A 22,893-nucleotide genomic window follows, 5' to 3' on the forward strand; every position below is an offset into this window, starting at 1 on the left:
AAAGCACTATTGGGTTGTAGACTGAAATGTGTTTTAAAAAATAACATTGATTCATAGTATTAATGCATACTTCCATTATTAGATAATACATTTTGTTCATAACTTGAAAGGTGACATTATTTTAGAACTTCAGATAATTTAAAATAAATTTCACACTGGTCTGTTTACATTAGAAACCTCATTATAAATAGCTAGTAAGTGTTTTGACTTTTAAAATTGATTTTTTTTTCAGAGTTCAAATTATGCCTCTCCTAATTTTACTTTCATATTCATTTCTACCGTGAATTTTCTATCCCAAATATGGACTCAAGTATATGAGGTTTTATTGGGCAGGAGTGGGGTGATTGTTAGGGTAAAGCTGGAGGTTGGTTGTGACGCTGTCACTCTGGATCAATTATTCACACATACTGATTAGCGACCTCCAATGGCTAAGAAGATTTTTAGATATTTTTGGAGGTGGAACAATGAGAAGAGTGTACTCTATAAATTTCTTTGTATGACCAAATTAATGAATACTTGATAGATAGATAAAGAATGTATTAGTGATTTTGAAAACTAACTTTAATCTAAAAAGTATAATAATTTAAAAAGTAAAGTCATTAGATATGTATTACTTTTTAAGAAAATAAGTGGTGAAAACATTTCAGGGTCTTTTTCATGGAAGACTTTTTGAAGAGTTCAAATATTATATTTAGCTCTACCATATTCTTTAGTCTCATTTCTAATAGCATGTTATTTGTTTCATACAAATAAAGAGTTGCAAAATAATTATTTCATACGCCCTTGTATTTTAGAATAGAATATCTTTCAGTTAATAAAACAGTGAAATATGTCTATATATTTTTAAAATATAGTTACACTATATTAAGTAAGAAAACCAGATTTTAGAAAATTGATGCAGCATAATTTACTTAAAAGGATGTGTGTGTGCATGTTGTACATACACTCATGCTCACATATATTCAAAATAAAAATTTTTTCCTTGGGGTATGGATATATACCAAGATATTAGCAATGGTTTTCTCTGTGAAATATGATTACAGGTTATTTTCTCTTCATTTTTGAAACCTCTTCATACTTTCCCTTTTTTTTTTTTACAATGAACTACGATGGATTACATGTGTAATGAAAAATGTTGTTATTCTTTTGTAAAAGTGTACTGTTTTCCATTGATGTGGATTATGCTTATTATAATTGTTGTATGTGACTATTTTGAGAATAATATAATATTTATTGTATATTACAAATATTACAAATATACATATAAGTTTGGGATAAGGGTCAATGAAAATTGGGGTACCTGAAAAAACTAGTATATTTGAATTAGGAAAAATATTGAGAAGCAGTATGGTATAGGATTCAAGCCTAAGTTTGAATCCTAGCTCCATTTCTTACCAATTTTATAATCCATGATCGAGCTGCTTAATCTGTCTTTGCTTCAGCTTCCTCATCTGTAATTGATTTTAATAATAGTAGTATCAGTAGTTCTAATATTATCTACTTTGCAGGTTAGTTGTAAAGATTAGAAATATTCTATGTTTAGTGCTTAGTATAGTACCTGGCACATAGTGAGCACTTAATAAATTATAGCTATGAGTTTTTTATTATTAATTTGACTGCCTCAAGGAAAATATTTATGTAGATTCTATCAGCTGAGCTTAAATGTTATAGAGGATAGGATGAGTAGACAAAAGAACTGAAGCAAAAAACGATATGGAAAAAAAAGAGTACTTTAAAATGTAGGTTTATTTATAATAATGGAAAAATCAGTAATGGTGTAAATTGTCTTTGTAGAGTGAAATGTTTACTAAAACATAAACATTTACTTGTTTCATGAGAAGTTAAACTTTAATAGGCACTAAAGGTCTGAGATTTAACTATATTCCTTGCTTAGCAGTAGTAAAAGATTTACTGTTTTCTTGCAGAGCGCACAGTTGACTGAGATCATCAGCAGTTTGATTGCCCCTCTCAACTTGTCCCCAACATCATCACCCCTCTCCTCTAAATCCTGTAGCCGTAAATGTCTGGCTAATGGCACTTCCAGGAGGTAGGTGTCAGTGGGATAGTTTTGCTTTTAAATTTGGCTTTGCTTATTTTGTTTTTATTTTGTTTAGATCTTTTAAGTATTATAGCTTATTTTTTCTTCTTACTTAAGCATTATTAGAGTACAATCAATAAATCATGGATACATTTTTAGATAACATCAAAGTTTTATAACTAAGGGAACTATAAACCTGAGAATGAGGGAAAAAGCTTTCCAGGAAGTTTCTAAATTTTTATAATGTTTCTAAAAATGAAAAACGGTGATACCATTTGCTACAGAAGTACTGCCATATTTAATATACCTTCCATTTTATACATTTTATAGTCTTCAGCTCCATACTGCCCTTGAAATACATATTAAGAGTGAAAGATCCTACATAGAGTTTGGGCACGGAAGATTGATTGGTAGATATCATCCATAAAATTCAGCTTAAGTTTTACTCATGTTGTGAATGAGTCATTTTGGTGGTTTTATTTTTGTGTTTTTTTTTTTTTTAATTTTGGCCATGCTGCACAGCATGTGGAATCTTAGTTCCCTGACCAGGAATCGAACCCGTGCCCCCTACAGTGGGAGCAGGGACTCTCACCCACTGGACCGCTAGGGAAGTTCCCCTAAATGAGTCATTTTGTATCTCAGCTTTTATAAGGTAAATTTTTTATGAAATGTAATTAATATAATAATTCCTATAATCTTAGCAATTTATTATGTCATGTTAGCAAAAACAGATGTTATGAATCCTCTTTTGCAAACAGCATTTGTTTTCTTTATTTCACTTACATTTCTCTTTGAATCTTTCCTTTTAAAGATGCAGTTAGAATTAAAAAGCTACTAGAATATTATTTTGTGTGTGCATCTAATTTTTTTTCAAATAAAATTGCAGTGAGGGCTTCTTTGCTTTAAGTACCATAAAAGGACTAAGTGTAATTTAGAATCAGAAATATTTATATTAATAATTATATGATTTATTATTAAATTTAAAAATAAAACAAGAAAGGAAGATTCATACCATGGTGAAAATTATGCAAAGTAGCTATCAGCTTCTTAATGAGACGAGTGGATATAAACTAAGTCTTAAAATAAAAATGCTGTTATTTTCTTTTTATTTCTAATTTATTATTTCAAAAGTCTAATTTTTAATACTTTTACACTTTTGTTTGTGCTGGGTCATGTTTACATTGTTCTATTATGGAAACAGTTATTCTACTGGTTTTGCTTTATTTTTGTTAACTTTATATTCGTTCCTTATAACACTGATGATTCACTTTGAAATGAAAGATTCTCATATGTTATACAGGATAACTATAATATCTTCATTTATGAGAACATTTCCTCATTAAGAAAGTCATAATTACAAGTTGAGCCATTAAACACCATCAGATTGTGATTTGGGGCTAAGTCAAATTTAGGTAATATCTTGTTTACCTAACTAGGCATTACACTATTATACATATACGTGTACGTGTGTGTGTGTGTGTGTGTGTGTGTGTGTGTGTGTACTAATTTTCATTTTAATGTACTTACCTATATTTTTTGGTCATTTATTCACAAAGTATTTATGGCATAACTGTTTGCTGTATGCCATATATTAAAGTCCTAGGAATACAATGATGAACACAAAATCTCCACTTTAAAATAACTTACAGTCTAGTAGATGAAACATGTCATTGTTTAAACTAACATATAATAATAATAGAATTGTATGCAGTTGTTTGAATATTGGTTTAAATAACTGTCATAGTTGAAAAACATACCTCATAAAGATATATAAATCCAAATGAGAGACCAGAACCAAGATGGCAGGGTAGAAGGACGTGCTCTCACTCCCTCTTGTGAGAACACCAGAATCACAACTAGCTGCTGGACAATCATTGACAGGAAGACACTGGAACTCACCAAAAAAGATACCCCACATCCAAGGACAAAGGAGAAGCCACAATGAGATGGTAGGAGGGGTACAATCACAGTAAAATCAAATCCCATAACTGGTGGGTGGGTGACTCACAGACTGGAGAACACTTATACCACAGAAGTCCACCCACTGGAGTGAAGGTTCTGAGCCCCACGTCAGGCTTCCCAACCTGCGGGTCTGGCAACAGGAGGAGGAATTCCTAGAGAATCAGACTTTGAAGCCTAGTGGGATTTGATTGAAGGACTTTGACAGGACTTGGGGAAACAGAGACCCCACTCTTGGAGGGCACATACAAAGTAGAGTGCACATCGGGACCCAGAGGAAGGAGCAGTGACCCCAGGGGAGACTGAACCAGACCTACCTGCTAGTGTTGGAGGGTCTCCTGCAGAAGTGGGTGGTGGCTGTGGCTCACCGTGGGGACAAGGACACTGGCAGCAGAAGATCTAGGATGTACTCCTTGGCGTGAGTCCTCCCAGAGTCTGCCATTAGCCCCAGCAAAGAGCCCAGGTAGGCTCCAGTGTTGGGTTGCCTCATGCCAAACAACCAAGAGGGAGGGAACCCAGCCCCACCCATCAGCACTCAAGCAGATTAAAGTTTTACTGAGCTCTGCCCACCAGAGCAACAGTCAGCTCTACCCACCACCAGTCCCTCCCATCAGGAAACCTATACAAACCTCTTAGATAGCCTCATCCATCAGAGGGAAGACAGCAGAAGCAAGAAGAACTACAATCCTGCAACCTCTGAAACAAAAACCACATTCACAGAAAGGCAGACAAGATGAAAAGGCAGAGGGCTATGTACCAGATGAAGGAACAAGATAAAACCCCAGAAAAACAATGAAACCAGATAGATTTAATTGATATTTATAGGACATTCCATCCAAAACCAGCAGGATTACACTTTCTTCTCAAGTGCACATGGAACATTCTCCAGGATAGATCACATCTTGGGTCACAAATCAAGCCTCAGTAAATTTAAGAAAATTGAAATCATATCAAGCATCTTTTCTGACCAAAATGCTATGAGATTAGAAATCAATTACAGGGAAAAAAAAAACATAAAAAACACAAACACATGGAGGCTAAACAATACGTTACTAAATAAGCAAAAGATCACTGAAGAAATCAAAGAGGAAATCAAAAAATACCTGGAGACAAATGACAATGAAAACACGATGATCCAAAACCTATGGGATGCAGCAAAAGCAGTTCTAAGAGGGAAGTTTGTAGCTATACAAGCCTACCTCAAGAAACAAGAAAAATCTCAAACAATCTAACCTTACACCTAAAGGAACTAGAGAAAGAAGGACTAACAAAACCCAAAGTTAGCAGAAGGAAAGAAGTCACAAAGATCAGAGCAGAAACAAATGAAATAGAAACAAAGAAAACAGTAGCAAAGATCAACAAAACTAAAAGCTGATTCTTTGAGAAGATAAACAAAATTGATAAACCATTAGCCAGACTCATCAAGAAAAAGAGGGAGAGGACTCAAATCAATAAAATTAGAAATGAAAAACGAGAAGTTACAACGGACACCACAGAAATGCAAAGCATCCTAAGAGACTACTACAAACAACTCTGTGCCAATAAAACGGACAACCTGGAAGAAATGGACAAATTATTCTTAGAAAGGTATAACCTTCCAATACTGAATCAGGAAGAAATAGAAAATATGAACAGACCAATCACAAGTAATGAAATTAAAAATGTGATTAAAAATCTTCCAACAAACAGAAGTCCAGGACCAGATGGCTTCACAGGTGAATTTTGTCAAACATTTAGAGAAGAGCTAAGACCCATCCTTCTCAAACTCTTCCAAAAAATTGTAGAGGAAGTGAAACTCCCAAACTCATTCTATGAGGCCACCATCACCTTGATATCAAAACCAGACAAAGATACAACAAAGAAAGAAAATTACACACCAATATCACTGATGAATGTAGATGCAAAAATCCTCAACAAAATACTAGCAAACAGAATCCAACAACATATTAAAAGTATCATACACCATGATCAAGTGGGTTTTATCCCAGGGATGCAAGGATTCTTCAATATATGCAAATCAATCAATGTGATACATCATATTAACAAATTGAAGAATAAAAAGCATATGATCATCTCAATAGATGCAGGAAAAGCTTTGACAAAATTCAACACCCACTTATGATAAAAACTCTCTAGAAAGTGGGCATAGAAGGAACCTACCTCAACAGAATAAAGGCCATATATGACAAACCCACAGCAAACATCATTCTCAATGGTGAAAAACTGAAAGCATTTCCTCTAAGATCACGAACAAGACAAGGATGTCCACTCTCACCACTATTATTCAGCATAGTTTTGGAAGTCCTAGCCACAGCAATCAGAGAAGAAAAAGAAATAAAAGGAATACAAATTGGAAAAGAAGAAGTAAAACTGTCACTGTTTGCAGATGACATGATACTATACATAGAGAATCCTAAAAGTGCCACCAGAAAACTACTAGAGCTAATCAATGAATTTGGTAAAGTTGCAGGATACAAAATTAATGCACAGAAATCTCTTGCATTCCTTCACACTAATGAAGAAAAATCTTAAAGATAAATTAAGGAAACACTCCCGTTTACTACTGCAACAAAAAGAATAAAATACTTCGGAATAAACCTACCTAGGGAGACAAAAGACCTGTATGCAGAAAACTATAAGACACCGATGAAAGAAATTAAAGATGATACCAACAGATGGAGAGATATACCATGTTGTTGGATTGGAAGAATCAATATTGTGAAAATGACTGTACTACCCAAGGCAATCTACAGATTCAATGCAATCCCTGTCAAATTACCAATGACATTTTTTACGTAACTAGAACAAAAAATCTTAAAATTTGTATGGAGACACAAAAGACCCCGAGTAGTCAAAGCAATCTTGAGGGAAATAAATGCAGCTGGAGGAATCAGACTCCCTGACTTTAGAGTATACTACAAAGCTACAGTAATCAAGACAGTATGGTACTGTCACAGAAGCAGAAACACAGATAAATGGAACAAGATAGAAAGCCCAGAGATAAACCCATGCACCTATGGTCAACTAACCTATGACAAAGGAGGCAAGGATATATAATGGGCAAAAGACGGTCTCTTCAATAAGTGGTGCTGGGAAAACTAGACAGCTACATGTAAAAGAATGAAATTGGAACACTCCCTAACACCATACACAATAATAAACAAAATGGATTCAAGACCTAAATGTAAGACTGAACACTATAAAACTCTTAGAGGAAAATGTAGGAAGAACACTTTTTGACATAAATCACATTAAGATCTTCTTTGATCCACCTCCTAGAGTAATGGAAATAAAAACAAAAATAAACAAATGGGACCTAATGAAACTTCAAAGCTTTTGCACAGCAAAGGAAACCATACACAAGACCAAAAGACAACCCTCAGGATGGGAGGAAATAGTTGCAAACAAATCAACAGACAAAGGATTAATCTCCAAAATATATAAACAGCTCATGCAGCTCAATATTAAAGAAACAACCAAATGCAAAAATGGGCAGAATACCTAAATAGACATTTCTCCAAGGAAGACATACAGATGGGCAAGAAGTACATGAAAAGCTGCTCAACATCACTAATTATTAGAGCAATGCAAATCAAAACTTCAATGAGGTATCACGTCACACCAGTTAGAATGGGTATCATCAGAAAATCTACAAACAACAAATGCTGGAGAGGATGTGGAAAAAAGGGAACCCTCTTGCACTGTTGGTGGGAATGTAAATTGATACAGCCACTATGGAGAACAGTATGGAGGTACTTTCAAAAACCAAAAATAGAATTACCATATGATCCAGCAATCCCACTACTGGGCATATACCCAGAGAAAACTATAATTCAAAAAGACACATGCACCCCATTGTTCACTGCAGCACTATTTACAATAGCCAGATCATGGAAACAACCTAAATGCCCATCAGATGAATGGATAAAGACAGACGAATGGGTAAAGAAGATGTGGTACATATATACAATGGAATATTACTCAGCCATAAAAGGGAATGAAATTGGGTCATTTGTTGAGACGTGGATGGATCTAGAGTCTGTTATACAGAGTGAAGTAAGTCAGAAAGAGATAAACAAATATCATATATTAACACATGTATGTGGCACCTAGAGAAATGGTATAGATGAACTGGTTTTCAGGGCAGAAGTTGAGACACAGATGTAGAAAACAAATGTGTGGACACCAAGAGGGGAAAGCCATGGGGGGAGGGGTGTTGGTGGTGTGATGAATTGGGCAATTAGAATTGACATATATACACTGATGTGTTTAAAATTGATGAGTAATAAGAACCTGCTGTATAAGAATAAATTAAATTAAAAAAAAATTTTTTAAATTCCAAATGAAAGAAATGTACCATTGGCTGTATTTACTAAATCATGATACTTTTTCAGTCCTATCTACTAATAGTCAAAGGTTCTTGTTGAAATCAGCTAGTAACTGCCTTCTTTCCTGGTGTTAAGTAGTCGTTCGTACAAACTAATTTGGAAGTTTATAACAGGTTCAAAACCTACTAAAATTCTTTGATAGATTTAAGAGCAGATAAAAATTCATCCTCCAGTTTTCTGAAGTGTGCTGACATATGTGTTTTAATTAATTTTATTCATTTCACTAATGTATTTATTTTTGACAACTGTCAACATTTTTTCCAAATCCTTTGTACATAACATGAATTTTTTTCAAAAAGCACTTATTTTCACATTTGCTATCAAAATATAATATTTCCCTTGAAGGAAAGATTGTATTTATTTTCTAATATTTGCTAGAAAATGTAATACAGCTACCTTTCATCAACTTGGAGAGGTGAGATAATGTAGAATGTTAGAGTTTTTTAAATGTATCATTGATCTTTAAGTTTAATAAGTCTTAGTACCAGATAATAAGCAAACTGTTATGTGTAACAAAAGATTTGGGGGATATTCCAGGTCTCATTAAAATTTTTGTAAAAAATTCTATTTATGATAATATATACCATAATATACAAATATATTTAACCAGGAACCTAGAAACTGGAATATATTACAGATAAGAGAGTAATAACACTGAAGAAAAAGTAGAAAATTTTGAAGATATGTGGTCATTGTGTCCTATGTCAAAGAGAGGTACTAAAAAATATCTCTTGGTTTTGTCAATTATAAATTGAGACCTTAGCAAGAATGTGTAGTTGCATGACAGAGAGAGAAATGAGAGTGGGTTAGGGGAATGGGAGATGAAATAGAGAGGAGTCAAGATTATATTTTTAAGGCTGCTGACTGTAAAGGCTGTAATAAAATGTATGTACAACGTCAAGGAAGGTATTTTTTGTTTTTAAGATGAAAGAAATGTAAGCATCTTTATTAAAATAAAGAGAAGGGAAAGAGCTAGAGATGGGAAATGTAGAGATACATACCACAAAATTATGGAGTGACCTTATGACAGGAGAAATCTATTTGTTCCTTGAAAGTGGAGTGAAAGATATTAAAATAGATGTAGAGGCAGTTGTTTATAAAGTGACTATAGCTAAATTAAAAGTAGGAAAGGGGACTGAAGGAGTTTGGTAGAGGTTCGGATAGACATTGACAAGTAAAACACAGCCCCTTCCCTGTGTTTTCCTCTATTGCCTTCCTTATTCAGTAGCAGAGAAGCCTACCCCTGAAGAAGGATGGTATGTGATTTCTAAAGGGTTTTTTTTTTGTTTGTTTTTTTAGTATCTTAACTATATTGTGAAAAGTATGTGATATTTGTAAAACTATTAAAGTATTATTTAATTGAATTTTTAATAAAATAAATGCATAGTAGTGAAATTCTATAAATTTAACAGATTATTTTATATTACTCATATTTAAGAATGTTACCATAGATTTTGAAAATTAATAGGATATATAATTTCACATTATAGTAATATATGAAAAAGTTTTGATTTAGGGATATCTGTATTGAAGCAGTGTGAAATTTATTTATTTATGAACCTTTTGACTCTGGAAGTAAAATGGCAAATGAGGCCTAGTTTTATTTCTTGTATCTTTCTGTTTTTCCAATATTATTTATTTTTTCTTTACATATAGTTTTATATGAACGAAACATCTTTCAAACTTAAAGCTTTTCAGGAGTAAGGGCTTAGTCTAATTAATGTTATTCAAGCTTGACACTTAACCACAAAGCACTTTCTGAAGATATCCTATTAAGCATATAAATAGTATTCATTTTATGTATTTAAGTAAATGTGAAGGTAAGAAAATTCATCATTTGAGTGAGAATTTTTAAAATTCTGGTAAAATGTACATACCATAAAATTTACCATTTTAACCATTTTTAAGTTTAGTGGCATTAAGTAATTCACATTTTTGTCAATAGTTGCCATCATCCATCTCCAGAACTTTTTTCATCTTCCTGAATTGAAACTCTATATCCATTACATAATACCTCCACATTCTTCCTTCTTCACAGTTCTTAGCAACCACCATTCTACTTTATATCTCTATGAATTCGACTACTCTAGGTACCTCATATAAGTGAAATCATACAGTATTTATCCTTTTGTGACTGCCTTATTTCACTTAGCATAAAGTTGTCAAGGTTCATCCATATTGTAGCTTGTGTCAACATTCCCTTTTTAAAGGAATAAAATTCTGTTTTATGTGTAGACCTTTTTTTTAAACTTTAAATCAGTTGATTGACATAGTAACACAACACACTTGCCTCCCTGACCCCCCCAATCCCCTTCACCCAATCTAGATCTCTCCCACTTCCTTCTCCCTTCTAACAAGCTGTTCAGTGAAAACAGAAACGGGCAGACCACTTCTGCATCCCCAGTCCCATGCCTAAGCCCTGTGAAGCAGGTCTCAGGCACTACTCAGAACTTGTTAGGGAGGGAGGGGGAAAGTTAACACTAGACTCAGCTAGGCAGAGGTATCCAATCCCTAAGAACAGATTCCCCCACAGCACCCAGGCTCTGAGTTTCTATTTTATTGGGACCGATTTTGTTTATCCATTGATCCTTGTATGAACATTTGGGTTGCTTCCTCCACCTTTTGGCTAGTGTGAATAATGCTTCTATGAACATGGGTATACAAATATTTGTTTGAGTTCCAACTTTTTATTTTTTGGATATGTACCCAGAAGGGGAATTGGGGGATCGAATAAGAGTTTTTTTAATTGTTTACTTAGAAAATGAGAAATTATTGAATGTCGTTAATGATATTTCTAAGCCAAAAGCTAAAAAAAAGCAAGAACCCAGAAAAGTAAACAAGGCACAGCAATCTACTTTGTCTGAGGCCAAATTCCGTCAAAATTAAGTTGAGGTTTTGATAGCTTTCTGGGGAAAGAGAAAAATCAAAGCCAAATCCAAGAAAATCAAGTGAAGTTTTAATAGCTTTTGGGGTTAGAGGATGATAAATCAAAGCCCATGGCCTTGCCTATAGTAGGGCGATACAATGAAATCCTGCCTTTATTTAGCTGAGATCACCTTCCTCCAGGAGCTACACCTTCACAGTAGATGTAAATAAGAAAGAAAACTGATTCCCTTTCCTGAACCCTCCTACACTGTTGGTGGGAATATAAATTGGTGCAGCCACTATGGAAAACAGTACGGAGTTTCCTTAAAAAACTAAAAATAGAGTTGCCATATAATCCAGCAATCCCACTCCTGGGCATATATCCAGAGAAAAACTCTAATCTGAAAAGATTCATGCACCCCAGCATTCATAGCAGCACTATTAACAATACATGTAATACAAATACAAGCCAAAACATGGAAGCAACTTAAATGCCCATCAGTAGATGAATGGATATGTTTACAATAGCCAGGACATGGAAGCAACCTAAGTGTCCACCAACAGATGAATAGATAAAGAAGATGTGGCATGTATACAATGGAATATTACTCGGCCATAAAAAGAAATGAAATTGAGTTATTAGTGGTGAGGTGGATGAATGTAGAGTCTGTCATACAGAGTGAAGTAAGTCAGAAAGAGAAAAACAAATACCATATGCTAACACATATATATGGAATCTAAAAAAAAGTCATGAAGAACCTAGGGGCAAGATGGGAATAAAGACACAGACCTACTAGAGAATGGACTTGGGATATGGGGAGGGGGAAGGGTAAGCTGGGACAAAGTGAGAGAGTGGCATGGACATATATACACTACCAAACGTAAAATAGATAGCTAGTGGGAAGCAGCCACATAGCACAGGGCGATCAGCTCGGTGCTTTGTGACCACCTAGAGGGGTGGGATAGGGAGGGTGGGAGGGAGGGAGACACAAAAAGGAAGAAATATGGGGACATATGTATACGTATAAGTGATTCACTTTGTTATAAAGCAGAAGCTAACACACCATTGTAAAGCAATTATACTCCAATAGAAATGTTAAAAAAAATAGACGAATGGATAAAGAAGATGTTGTTTGTATATATATATATATATATATATACACACACACACACACACACACACACACACACACACACACAGTGGAATGCTACTCAGCCATTAAAGAATGAAATAATGCTATTTACAGCAACATGGATGGACCTAGAGATTATTATTCTAAGTGAAGTAAGTCAGACAGAAAGACAAATACCGTATGTCATCACTTTTATGTGGGATCTAAAATATGATACAAATGAACTTATTTACAAAACAGAAGCAGACTCACAAACACAGAAAACAAACTTATGGTTACCAAAGGGGAAAGGGGCAGGAAAGAGCTAAATTAGGAGTTTGGGATTAGTAGATACAAACTACTATATGTAAAATAGATAAACAACAATATCCTACTGTATAGCCCAGGGAACTATATTCAATATCCTGTAATAAATCATAATAGAAAAGAATATGGAAAAGAATATATATTCATATTCTTTTTCATATCCTTTGCTGTACACCAGAAGCTAACACAACCTTGTAAATCAATTTAAAAAAAAAACTGTTTCCCTTTTCCCATTCCTAGGGCACCATGGGGAGAGTTGCCTTGGTGCTGAGCACAGCAGAAGATAAAATTAAAAAAGCAAACCTAGGGCTTCCCTGGTGGCGCAGTGGTTGAGAGTCCTCCTGCCGATGCAGGGGACGTGGGTTCGTGCCCCGGTCCGGGAGGATCCCACATGCCGCAGAGCAGCTAGGCCCGTGAGCCATGGCTGCTGAGCCTGCGCGTCTGGAGCCTGTGCTCCGCAATGGGAGAGGCCACAACAGTGAGAGGGCCTCAAAAAAAAAAACAAAAAACAAAAAAAACCTACTTTGAGATATTGTGACAGTGGTGGGGACTTTTTTTTTTTTTTAGTTTCTGCTTTATAACAAAGTGAATCAGTCATACATATAAATCTGTTCCCACATCGCTTCCCTCATGCATCTCCCTCCCACCCACCCTCCCCATCCCACCCCTCCAGGCGGTCACAAAGCACCAAGCTGATCTCCCTGTGCTCTGCGGCTGCTTCCCACTATCTATCTACCTTACGTTTGGTAGTGTATATATGTCCATGCCTCTCTTTCGCTTTGTCACAGCTTACCCTTCCCCCTCCCCATATCCTCAAGTCCATTCTCAAGTAGGTCTGTGTCTTTATTCCCATTTTACCCCTAGGTTCTTCATGACATTTTTTTTAATTCCATATATATGTGTTAGCATACGGTATTTGTATTTCTCTTTCTCACTTCACTCTGTATGACAGACTCTAGGTCTATCCACCTCATTACAAATGGCTCAGTTTCGTTTCTTTTTATGGCTGAGTAATATTCCATTGTATATATGTGCCACATCTTCTTTATCCATTCATCCGATGATGGACACTTAGGTTGTTTCCAGCTCCGGGCTATTGTGAATAGAGCTGCAATGAACATTTTGGTACATGTCTCTTTTTGAATTATGGTTTTCTCAGGGTATATGCCTAGTAGTGGGATTGCTGGGTCATATGGTAGTTCTATTTGTAGTTTTTTAAGGAACCTCCATACTGTTCTCCATAGTGGCTGAGTGGTGGGGACTTTGACATGGATTTTCAATCCAAATTTGTATCTATGAGTCATCCAAGGAATGCCTAGTTTAAAATGGTTCTAGAATGGATCACACTACAAGGTAGATGGCAGAGGCAAATGCAGATTCTCTCTAGAGGAAGGCACCTTCTTTCTTAGGCCCAGGAGATCCTCGTGAATAATTTTTCAAGAGCAGTGATCAGCACACGGTCAAATATAATCAAACATGAGGACACAGGGCAATGACAGTAAGAATAAGGAGAAAATAACAACAAAAACAGATCATAAAGTTTTCAGATATCCGAATTATCAAATGCTGATTATTTAAAAAAACAGTGCTTATTCTGATTTTAGAAATAAAAGAGGCTTAAAAATACCTGCAGGGAAGAATCTATAAAAGTGACTAGCACATTTGAAAAAGGTCCAAAACTTCTGAAAAATGCTGAAATTAAAAACCAAGTGAGTTTGGCAGCACTGTGGACACAATTGGAGACAGAATTCATAATGTAAAAGATAGATTAGTAGAAAAGTTCCAGAATGTAGGAAAAGAGACAAAACAATGGAAAATACAAGAGTCATTTAAAAATGTGGAGAACATGGACTTCCCTCATGGTTCCGTGGTTAAGACTCAATGTTTCCACTGCAGGGGGCATGGGTTCAATTCCTGGTCGGGGAACTAAGGTCCCACATGCCACCAGGTGCAGCCCAAAAAAACAAAATGTGGAGAATATATTGAGCAGGTCTAATATGAGACTTAATTAGAGACCTGGAAGGTGAGATAGAGATTGGAGCAGAAGCAGTAGTTGAGGAGGTATTGGATGAAAAGTTACCTGATCTGATGAAAGACATCAAATTCAGGAAGTCAAACACAGATTCCTGAACAGGACAAATAAAAAGAAGTATACCCCTAGAAATAGAGAGGAAATGTGGGGAAAAAAAGCAAAAACAGAAACAAATGGAATATCTAAAAGCAACAGTCGGGGCAGGAAAGGAGGAAGACATTACCTTAACTGAAGCCAGAGTTCAGCTGACAGCTGACTTCTCAAGAGTAATAATAGGAGCCAGAGTACAGTGAAATGATATCTTCATTGTGTTGAAAGAAAATAACTGTCTATCTAGAAATTCTATACCCAGAGAAAACATCTTTCAAGTCTGATCTTGAAGCACAAATGTTTTCAGACAAAGCAAAACTGAGAGTTTGTCACCAGTAGACTCTAATTAATGATAACCATAAAGGGAGTGTTTCAGGCAGTGGAAAGTGATGATCCTTTTGAAAGATGCAAGAAGGGATGAAGAACAAATAAAATGGTAATAACTGTATGGTTATATGTGAACAAACAGTAGAAAATATGTCTAGTAGGGTTAAAAAAATTCCATGGCAACAACAGCATATAGGTCAGGAGGAAGGTAAATGGATTTAAATTGTTCTCAGGAGGCTGGTAAAGGTACAGAAGTTCCTTGACTTACAATGGTTAGACTTACAGTTTTTCAACTTTATGATGGTGCAAAAGTGATATGCATTCAGTAGAAATTGTATGTCAAATTTTGAATTTGGATCTTTTCCTGGTCTAGTGATATGTGGCATGATAATCTCTTGTGATGCTGGGCAGTGGCGACAAGCTGCAGCTCCCAGGCAGCCTCAGAATCATGAGGGTAAACAGCCAGTATACTTACTTTCTGCACCCATGCAATTATTCCATTTTTCACTTTCAGTACAGTATTCAATAAATTACATGAGGTATTCAACATTTTATTGTAAAATAGGCTTTGTGTTAGGTGATTTTACCTCACTGTAGGCTAATATCAGTATTCTGAGCATGTTTAAGGTAGTCTAGGCTAAGCTATGATGTTCGGGATTATATGTATTTTTGACTTAAAATATTTTCAATTTACAATGGGTTTATCAGGATGTAACCCCATCGTAAGTTGAGAAAGATCTGTACTGATTTAACTTTTGATGTTTCTACTTTAAGTATGATGGAGAGGTCCACATGCGGCAGGGGTTTCTTAGGTGCTGATAATATTCCTTTTCTTGACCTGAGTGGTAATTATGGGACAGTGGAGGAGTTGGTCAGGTATTGCTTCATATTTACAAGTTACACATACCTTCTCAAAAGATAAATGTTTTATGTACTTAACTATAGGTATCTTATATTTTACAATAAAAAAAGTTAAAATAAGATAAAAATTGTGCACTTCAAAAAGGATAAATAGAAAATACAATTTTTAGTCCCACGTTGTTAAAATTATAACCATAAAATACCAAAATTTTAAGGTAGAAGTAGAAATGTGATATTTAATTCGTTGAAAGTGAAACAAAGAGAAGTAAATCTCACTTCAATGTTACCTTAAAATGTGCTGGTAGAGACTGATCCAGTTATTCATTTCATTATGGTATCTAAATATTGATATTCTCTTCTAAAAATTTTGTAAAGTCTTAACCAACATTTGACAGTCATTAAGTCTACACTCTAACCCAGTTTCTACAATTCTGTCATCTTAAATGACATATGTTTTATCTACTAAAATGTAGTATATCACTCAACAGGTCATCAACTAAGAGTTTTAAGTATGTCTTGCAGTAAACATACCAGCTACTGGGAGACAGTATATAATATATATTAAAATTGTGGATATATTTCTTTCAAATCCTTAGCAGAGTACTGGTCATTGATTTAGAACTACTCTTACTCTTTTAAAGAAGTACTTCAAAGTGGCCTAAGTTATGATAAGTATTTGAGGGCATATGTAGAGCCTTATAGGCCAGCTATTACTGAAGACACCTCTCACATAGGTACTAGGACTCACTGAGGTACCATCTATTTTTCCATCATATCTCTTGGGAAGATAAAAAGTTGCTGACTTGTTTTTGGTCTACCTAATTTGTTTGGGACTCTGTAAATAAACCAAGTACTCTTAAACCCAGGTAAACACATTGTGGATTTTATTCTCATTACACTAAACATAACTTCTCAAAAGACCATCTTGGGACATTTAATCTCCTTCTTCCCCCCCAGAAGGTTTTAACTTTTGTTAATTCTTAATTATAGTGGTTTTTAATTTAGTGGTTTGTGGGTTACTTGAGATTTTGGAAGTATACCCTTTTTACATATACTTTTTGTTTTGACATTTTGTGACCTTGGGCAAGTCTGTTAATCTCTTTACATCTCACTTTTTTTTTATCCTAAATTTACTGGAATACAAATATTTTCTAAAGTAGTTTCTAATGCTAATATTTTTCAATTAAATGCTTATTTGTAAGGAATCCCATTTTTTCAAACAAATTAAAAACAAAAAGGTTTCAATACAGCCTAAAATGTATATCTTTTTGTAACATCACTATTGTGCTTTGCTTTTGATGTTTTATGTTAGCTTAAATCTAGAGATTTAGTGAATAAAGAGAAATTACTATACTCAACATATCTTAGGAACTTTAAAGGATAATCTAGAAGTTATTATGGAAAGAAGTACCCAAGACAGTAGGAGAAATGATAATTCTATTCAAATGTTCAAAACTTTCAAATAAGCCATTTGGGAAGAATTGTTTAAGTAAAATTTATTACACATTGCCTTTCTTGGATGATACTGAACTTAATTCAGTTTTTCTTTGATAACTCAAGCTCATCACTATGACCACATCCTCAGAGGCTATTGAGATTAATAATTGTTTATCTATAAAAGAATTCACTTAATAGTCAACAAATACCTACTGAGTGATGACAGTGCGCCAGGCTTTGGATTGGATTGGGATATGATGTTGAACAAAACCAGGTGTGATCTCTGACCTTATGGTATAGAGTCTAATTGGGTAAAAATGACATCAACCAAATAATCACACAAATAAATGTGAAATTTAAAATCCTGATCAAATGCTATGAAGAAAACTCGCTGCATTGTTAAAATCGTTTTGGAATCAGATGGGTCTGAGATCAGTCCTAACTCTGCAACTTGGTAGCATTCTGATTTTAGGCAATTTTCTAAATCACAGTTGAAATGAGAATAGTTTGCTTCCTGGGTTGTTGTGAGAATCAAATGAGATGACAAGTGTGATACAATTTTGTTATTATTTTTTACTTGTTTATTATCTGTCTCCTCCTGGATGAGAATGTAAGCTCCATGAGAGTAGGAATTTTTTTGGTCTGTCTTATTAACTGCTATATTCCTAGCATTAGATCAGTGAGTCATAACATGGACATGAATAAATATTTTTTGAATGAATGGAATGACTTTTAAGATTTCTTTCAGGTAATCAGCATTCCAAAAAAAAATATTTTGTACTTATTCGTTTTTTCTCTCCCATAGTCAGATTGGTATTTCAGTTGTTGGTCTCATGGCTGTCTTCTGAAATTCTGCTTCCTCTCATCAAATTTAACTCTGGACTAGAAAATCAGATAACCATAGTTAGAGTGGTAGAAGTACCTGTACTATAATTAGAGACATTCTGTAGTAAGAGAGAAGTCCTCTCTCTTAACAGTAACAGGAGTGAGCTTTCATACATGGACTTACTAAGATCTTTTTTGGTTATTTAAAAGGGTTTTGCGGGCCTCCCTGGTGGCGCAAGTGGTTGAGAGTCCGCCTGCCGATGCAGGGGATACGGGTTCGTGCCCCGGTCTGGGAGGATCCCATATGCCGCGGAGCGGCTGGGCCCGTGGGCCATGGCCGCTGGGCCTGCGCGTCCGGAGCCTGCGCGTCCGGAGCCTGTGCTCCGCGACGGGGGAGGCCACAGCAGTGAGAGGCCCGCATACCGCAAAAAAAAAAAAAAAAAAAAAAAAAAAAAAAAAAAGGGTTTTGCAATTTCAGCTGTATTCTGTATATTTGGACTTACCAGATAAGTAAACTCATAAGTGCTTCTAATAAAGCATTCTCATTCTAACTTTATATCACATTATATCATAAGTTTGGTATATAGTTAGGTTGGAAGAAATTTAAATTTTGAATTTTTAAAGTTTGGTTTCCTATTCTATGTATTAATTTTTAGTGGACCATGTAGAACTTAATGCTTGATATAATTTTTTTAATAAGGTAATTTTTATAATATCCTAATGATCTTTTTCTTTCAATGTCTAAAGTAAATTCACTTAGTTAATTATTTTTCAGGGCAGCTGTTTTGTCCACTTTTTATTCATTGATGCCCAACCCCCATCTCTTATTTAATGGCAGTATCTCCCAGAACTCAGAATTGTTTTCTTAGCTTTATTAATCTCAGCAGCAGGGTTTAAGATGAGTCACCAGGAATTGAGCAGCTGAAAAGATTGAGTCTTCAAACAAATGAAGCATTACATTTTACCATCATAGAGACAGTTATTGGTTTTTAGATCTCATACTCTAAAATGAAGATAAAATGTTGTAAATGCATCCTTATTTACCCCATGGGGTATTATCTCTGGTAAAGTGAATTTCTACTTGAAATAATGGCTAGATTTTTGTTGGTTGTTTGTTTTTGCTTTAATGAGTCCCAGAATATGATATGAAATTAAATTCCAATTAATCATTGTCATGCTATTTAATTCCACTAATGATAATTATCTCACAAAATGCAATGATTCTTTCTATTTGGGCATCACAATTGAAAAACTGCCACTAAACTGGTAAACTAATAACATATAAAGTAATTCTTTTACCCTCATAATATTTTCAATAGTCATTTCTCAGTTATGAGAAAGCATTTTTAGCAGCAAATTCCAGGCTGAAGTTTTCAACATAATTTTGGGTTTCTATGAGTGTCATTAACTATTGTATTAGCTAGATGTACAACATCAATAAGGAACTAAAACTTCTCCTGCTGTGTTTTTAAAATAATACCAGTAGGAATTATTTTCTTTTGTAAAAACTTTACTTTTCCCTTTTAACCTCTATTAATATAAGTCTAAAACTTAATGTTATAGGAAATGTTTAAATAAATTGTGATGCAACCACTGGAAGGCATATCATATAACTATTAAAAAATTATGTGTATAGAAGGGATGTAGTCATATAGGAGCATACTTCCTTTGGAATGTTAGGTGGAAAAATCAAGATGCCAAAATCATTGTACAGTATGATTTCATAGGAAAAAAAAAAGATTGAAGGATAAAATTAAAATTTTTATTAAAGCTATATTTGTGTTTGGATGATGAGATTTTGAAAAATATTTTAGCTTTTATTTTTTTGAACTTTTTTCTATTTGCAAATTTTCCTTTAAAATGAAAAATAATTAGTAAAATAGAAAGTCTCAATTTCAAACTGTATCTTATATGTCAGAAAAACAGCTCACAGATTATATTGAAGAATCTGAACTGTACTCCCAAACTATAGATTAGCTAGAAATGTTTGGCAAATTTTATGTCACAATACTCAGAACAATATAGCTATAATATTGGCTTCCTAGTCCCTTTGCCTTTATACTTTATAATTTCAGGTCCCACTTGAAATTAAGAGCCAGAAATAAGAATGGCAAATAACACTGCAATAGTCGGTCTCTTTTTCTCTCAACCTTTATTATGAAAAGCTTTAACATATAGAAAGCATAGCAAAGTGAATCAGCTTATTCCCAACTTTAACAGTTGTCAAGATTTTGCTACTCATTTCAGCTATTTCCCTTCCTGACACATTTTTTTCCTATGCTTTTAAAAAATAAATTCTATTGATTGTTATTTTAACTGTAAATACTTCTGTATATTTCTCTGTTAAGCTTTTTTTAACATACCCACCATGTTGTTATCATCTGCTTTTTTTATTATTCTTATATTAGTCATAATTTATCACTATCATGAAATTCTCTATATTCATATTTTCCCAGTTGTCTCAAAATCATCTTTTTATGATTTTGTTAGAATAATTTGTTATTCTAACAAATTTGTTTGTTAGAATTTTGTTAGGATAATTTGTTAGAATCAGGACCAAAACAAAATCCATATTACATTTGGTTGTTATGTTACATTTTAAAATGTAAATATTAGAAATTCCTAAGGCCAAAAAAGAAAGACTGCAATTTTGGATGACATTTTTATTTTCTTCTTATAAAATTATATAAGTTCATTGTGTGAAAAGTTAAAAATTCATAAAATACGAAGAAGAAAGTGGAAATCACTTATATTGCTCAGAGTATATTTCCTTCCTATCATTTTTTACATTATTTTCATAGTTGAGATCTATTGGAAGCAGTTTTATATCTTATTTCAAAGTATATCTGAAGCTTTCTATACTTAAAATATTTTTTTCCATTTTAATGGCTGCATTAAGATGTACCTTAATTTTTTAGAACAGGTAGGTACCTTAATTTTTTTTAGGAGCCATATCTAATTTAGAATGCCATTTTACAGTGTACTCCAACACATTTTCTTGTTGCTACTGTTGAAGAAACTCGTATTTTTGAGTAAGGGGTCTAATTTTCCTACTTAATTCCTAGAGTAGGTGAAATGGGCTGGTCGATGCACTGTTTTCTCTATATGTAGCAGATAATGCCTGGATCTTGGTCCATTGGCCATTTGAGAGAAATGTTTATTTTTGCCATGTGGAGGACAAGTAATGCCCCTAGTGGGCCATTTCAGTAAGTTTATATAAATTCCAATTTTATATAATTTCTTTAAAATATCATTGAATATATATGAATATATGATGCATTAATTTCTCCAAACATTATCAAGGGAAAGAAAGGTATTAAATTCAACTATTGGCAAGACTTTAGGCATCAGGGAAAGTTTGGAAAAGGTTGCACCTACCTTAGCTGCTATAGGTTGAAGTCATCAAAGAACTCCAAAAGATCAAAGTAGACTTGAAATAGACATAAGTTATGCAAAAATAATGATTCTTAGGTGTGTACTTTTATGAATATATCCATTTCGTAGGGGTGTTATAACAAATCACCACTAAGTGTGTGGCTTAATAACAGATATTTATTCTTTCACAATTCTGGAGGCTAGATGTTTTTAAAATCATGGTGTCAGGCAGGGCCATGCTCTCTCTGAAGGTTTCTGGGAAGAATCCATCCTTGCCTTTTCCTGGCTTCTGGCAGTTCCTGGCAGTCCTTGGCGTTTTTGGCTTCTCTCCTCTCTTCACATGGCATTATTCCCTGGGTGGATCTCTTGCTTAATTCTGTGTCTCTTCTTATAAGGACATCGGTGATTGGATATAGGACCCACCCTAATTCAGTATGACCTCATTTTACCTAATTACATCTGCAAAGACTGTATTTCCAAGTAAGGTCACAATCTGAGGTTCCTGGTGGATGTAAATATTGTGAGGACACTGTTCAGCCCAGTATAGCAGGTGTGGGTATTTGTGTATATGAGTAGATTGGGAACTGGGGGGCTCTCATAAGTTCTTAGATAATACACATTATAATTCTCTTCTCCAATGTTGATTTCTGCTTTCTCTTAAGTGTGTTTAGTATAAGAATACATATATGTGGGGGAAATATTGAAAACAGTACTAAAACAGTAATTTAAAATTCTGTGTTGAATAATTATTCTATGCTGCTGTTCCTTGAGATTAAAAGATAAAAACAATTTCATGAAGTCTTGTCTATTTTTTTATGGTTTTAGAATCCTAAATTTATAACCAGGACCCAAAGTTTCTTGTTTACTAAAGGCATTTGAGCAGAGCATTATAATGATTATTCCAGTCCTTCTAAGAAAATAATTTGGCTTAGGTAAAAGGTTATGAAATACTTGAATAATTTACTAAAAATTCTAGGCTATCTTTCACTGAGTTTATTAAAAAATAGATTGAAATTAGACTGTCCTTCTATATTCATCCACCATTATCACCACCCCCAAGATGACACCAAGAAGTTAGCTAATATATGTCCCTATAAACCCATATCTTTAGATTGTTTTATTAATTTTGATACAAGCACATAATGTTTGCAGAAATTGATTTTTGTAGGGATTTATAATAAAATATCAGTTAAAAGATTAATTGCCTCACTTCTGGGCCTTTGGTTTCTGTAGTAATCAGTATAGTAAAATTTTTAT

General features: G+C 34.2%; 1 protein-coding gene across 5 annotated transcripts in view; it reads left to right on the forward strand.

The window, feature by feature from the left end:
- The window catches only part of KANSL1L (KAT8 regulatory NSL complex subunit 1 like), a 177,097-nt gene that overhangs the window by 73,149 nt on the left and 81,055 nt on the right, over positions 1-22,893 (forward strand). For all 5 annotated transcript variants that reach the window (XM_060107421.1, XM_060107420.1, XM_060107422.1 and 2 more), the window contains exon 5: positions 1,926-2,047. In XM_060107421.1, the coding sequence (XP_059963404.1) occupies positions 1,926-2,047 (122 nt within the window). The remainder of the gene's footprint in view (positions 1-1,925; positions 2,048-22,893) is intronic.

The sequence above is a fragment of the Mesoplodon densirostris genome, chromosome 8, assembly GCF_025265405.1.
Source record: "Mesoplodon densirostris isolate mMesDen1 chromosome 8, mMesDen1 primary haplotype, whole genome shotgun sequence".
Taxonomy (NCBI): domain Eukaryota; kingdom Metazoa; phylum Chordata; class Mammalia; order Artiodactyla; family Ziphiidae; genus Mesoplodon; species Mesoplodon densirostris.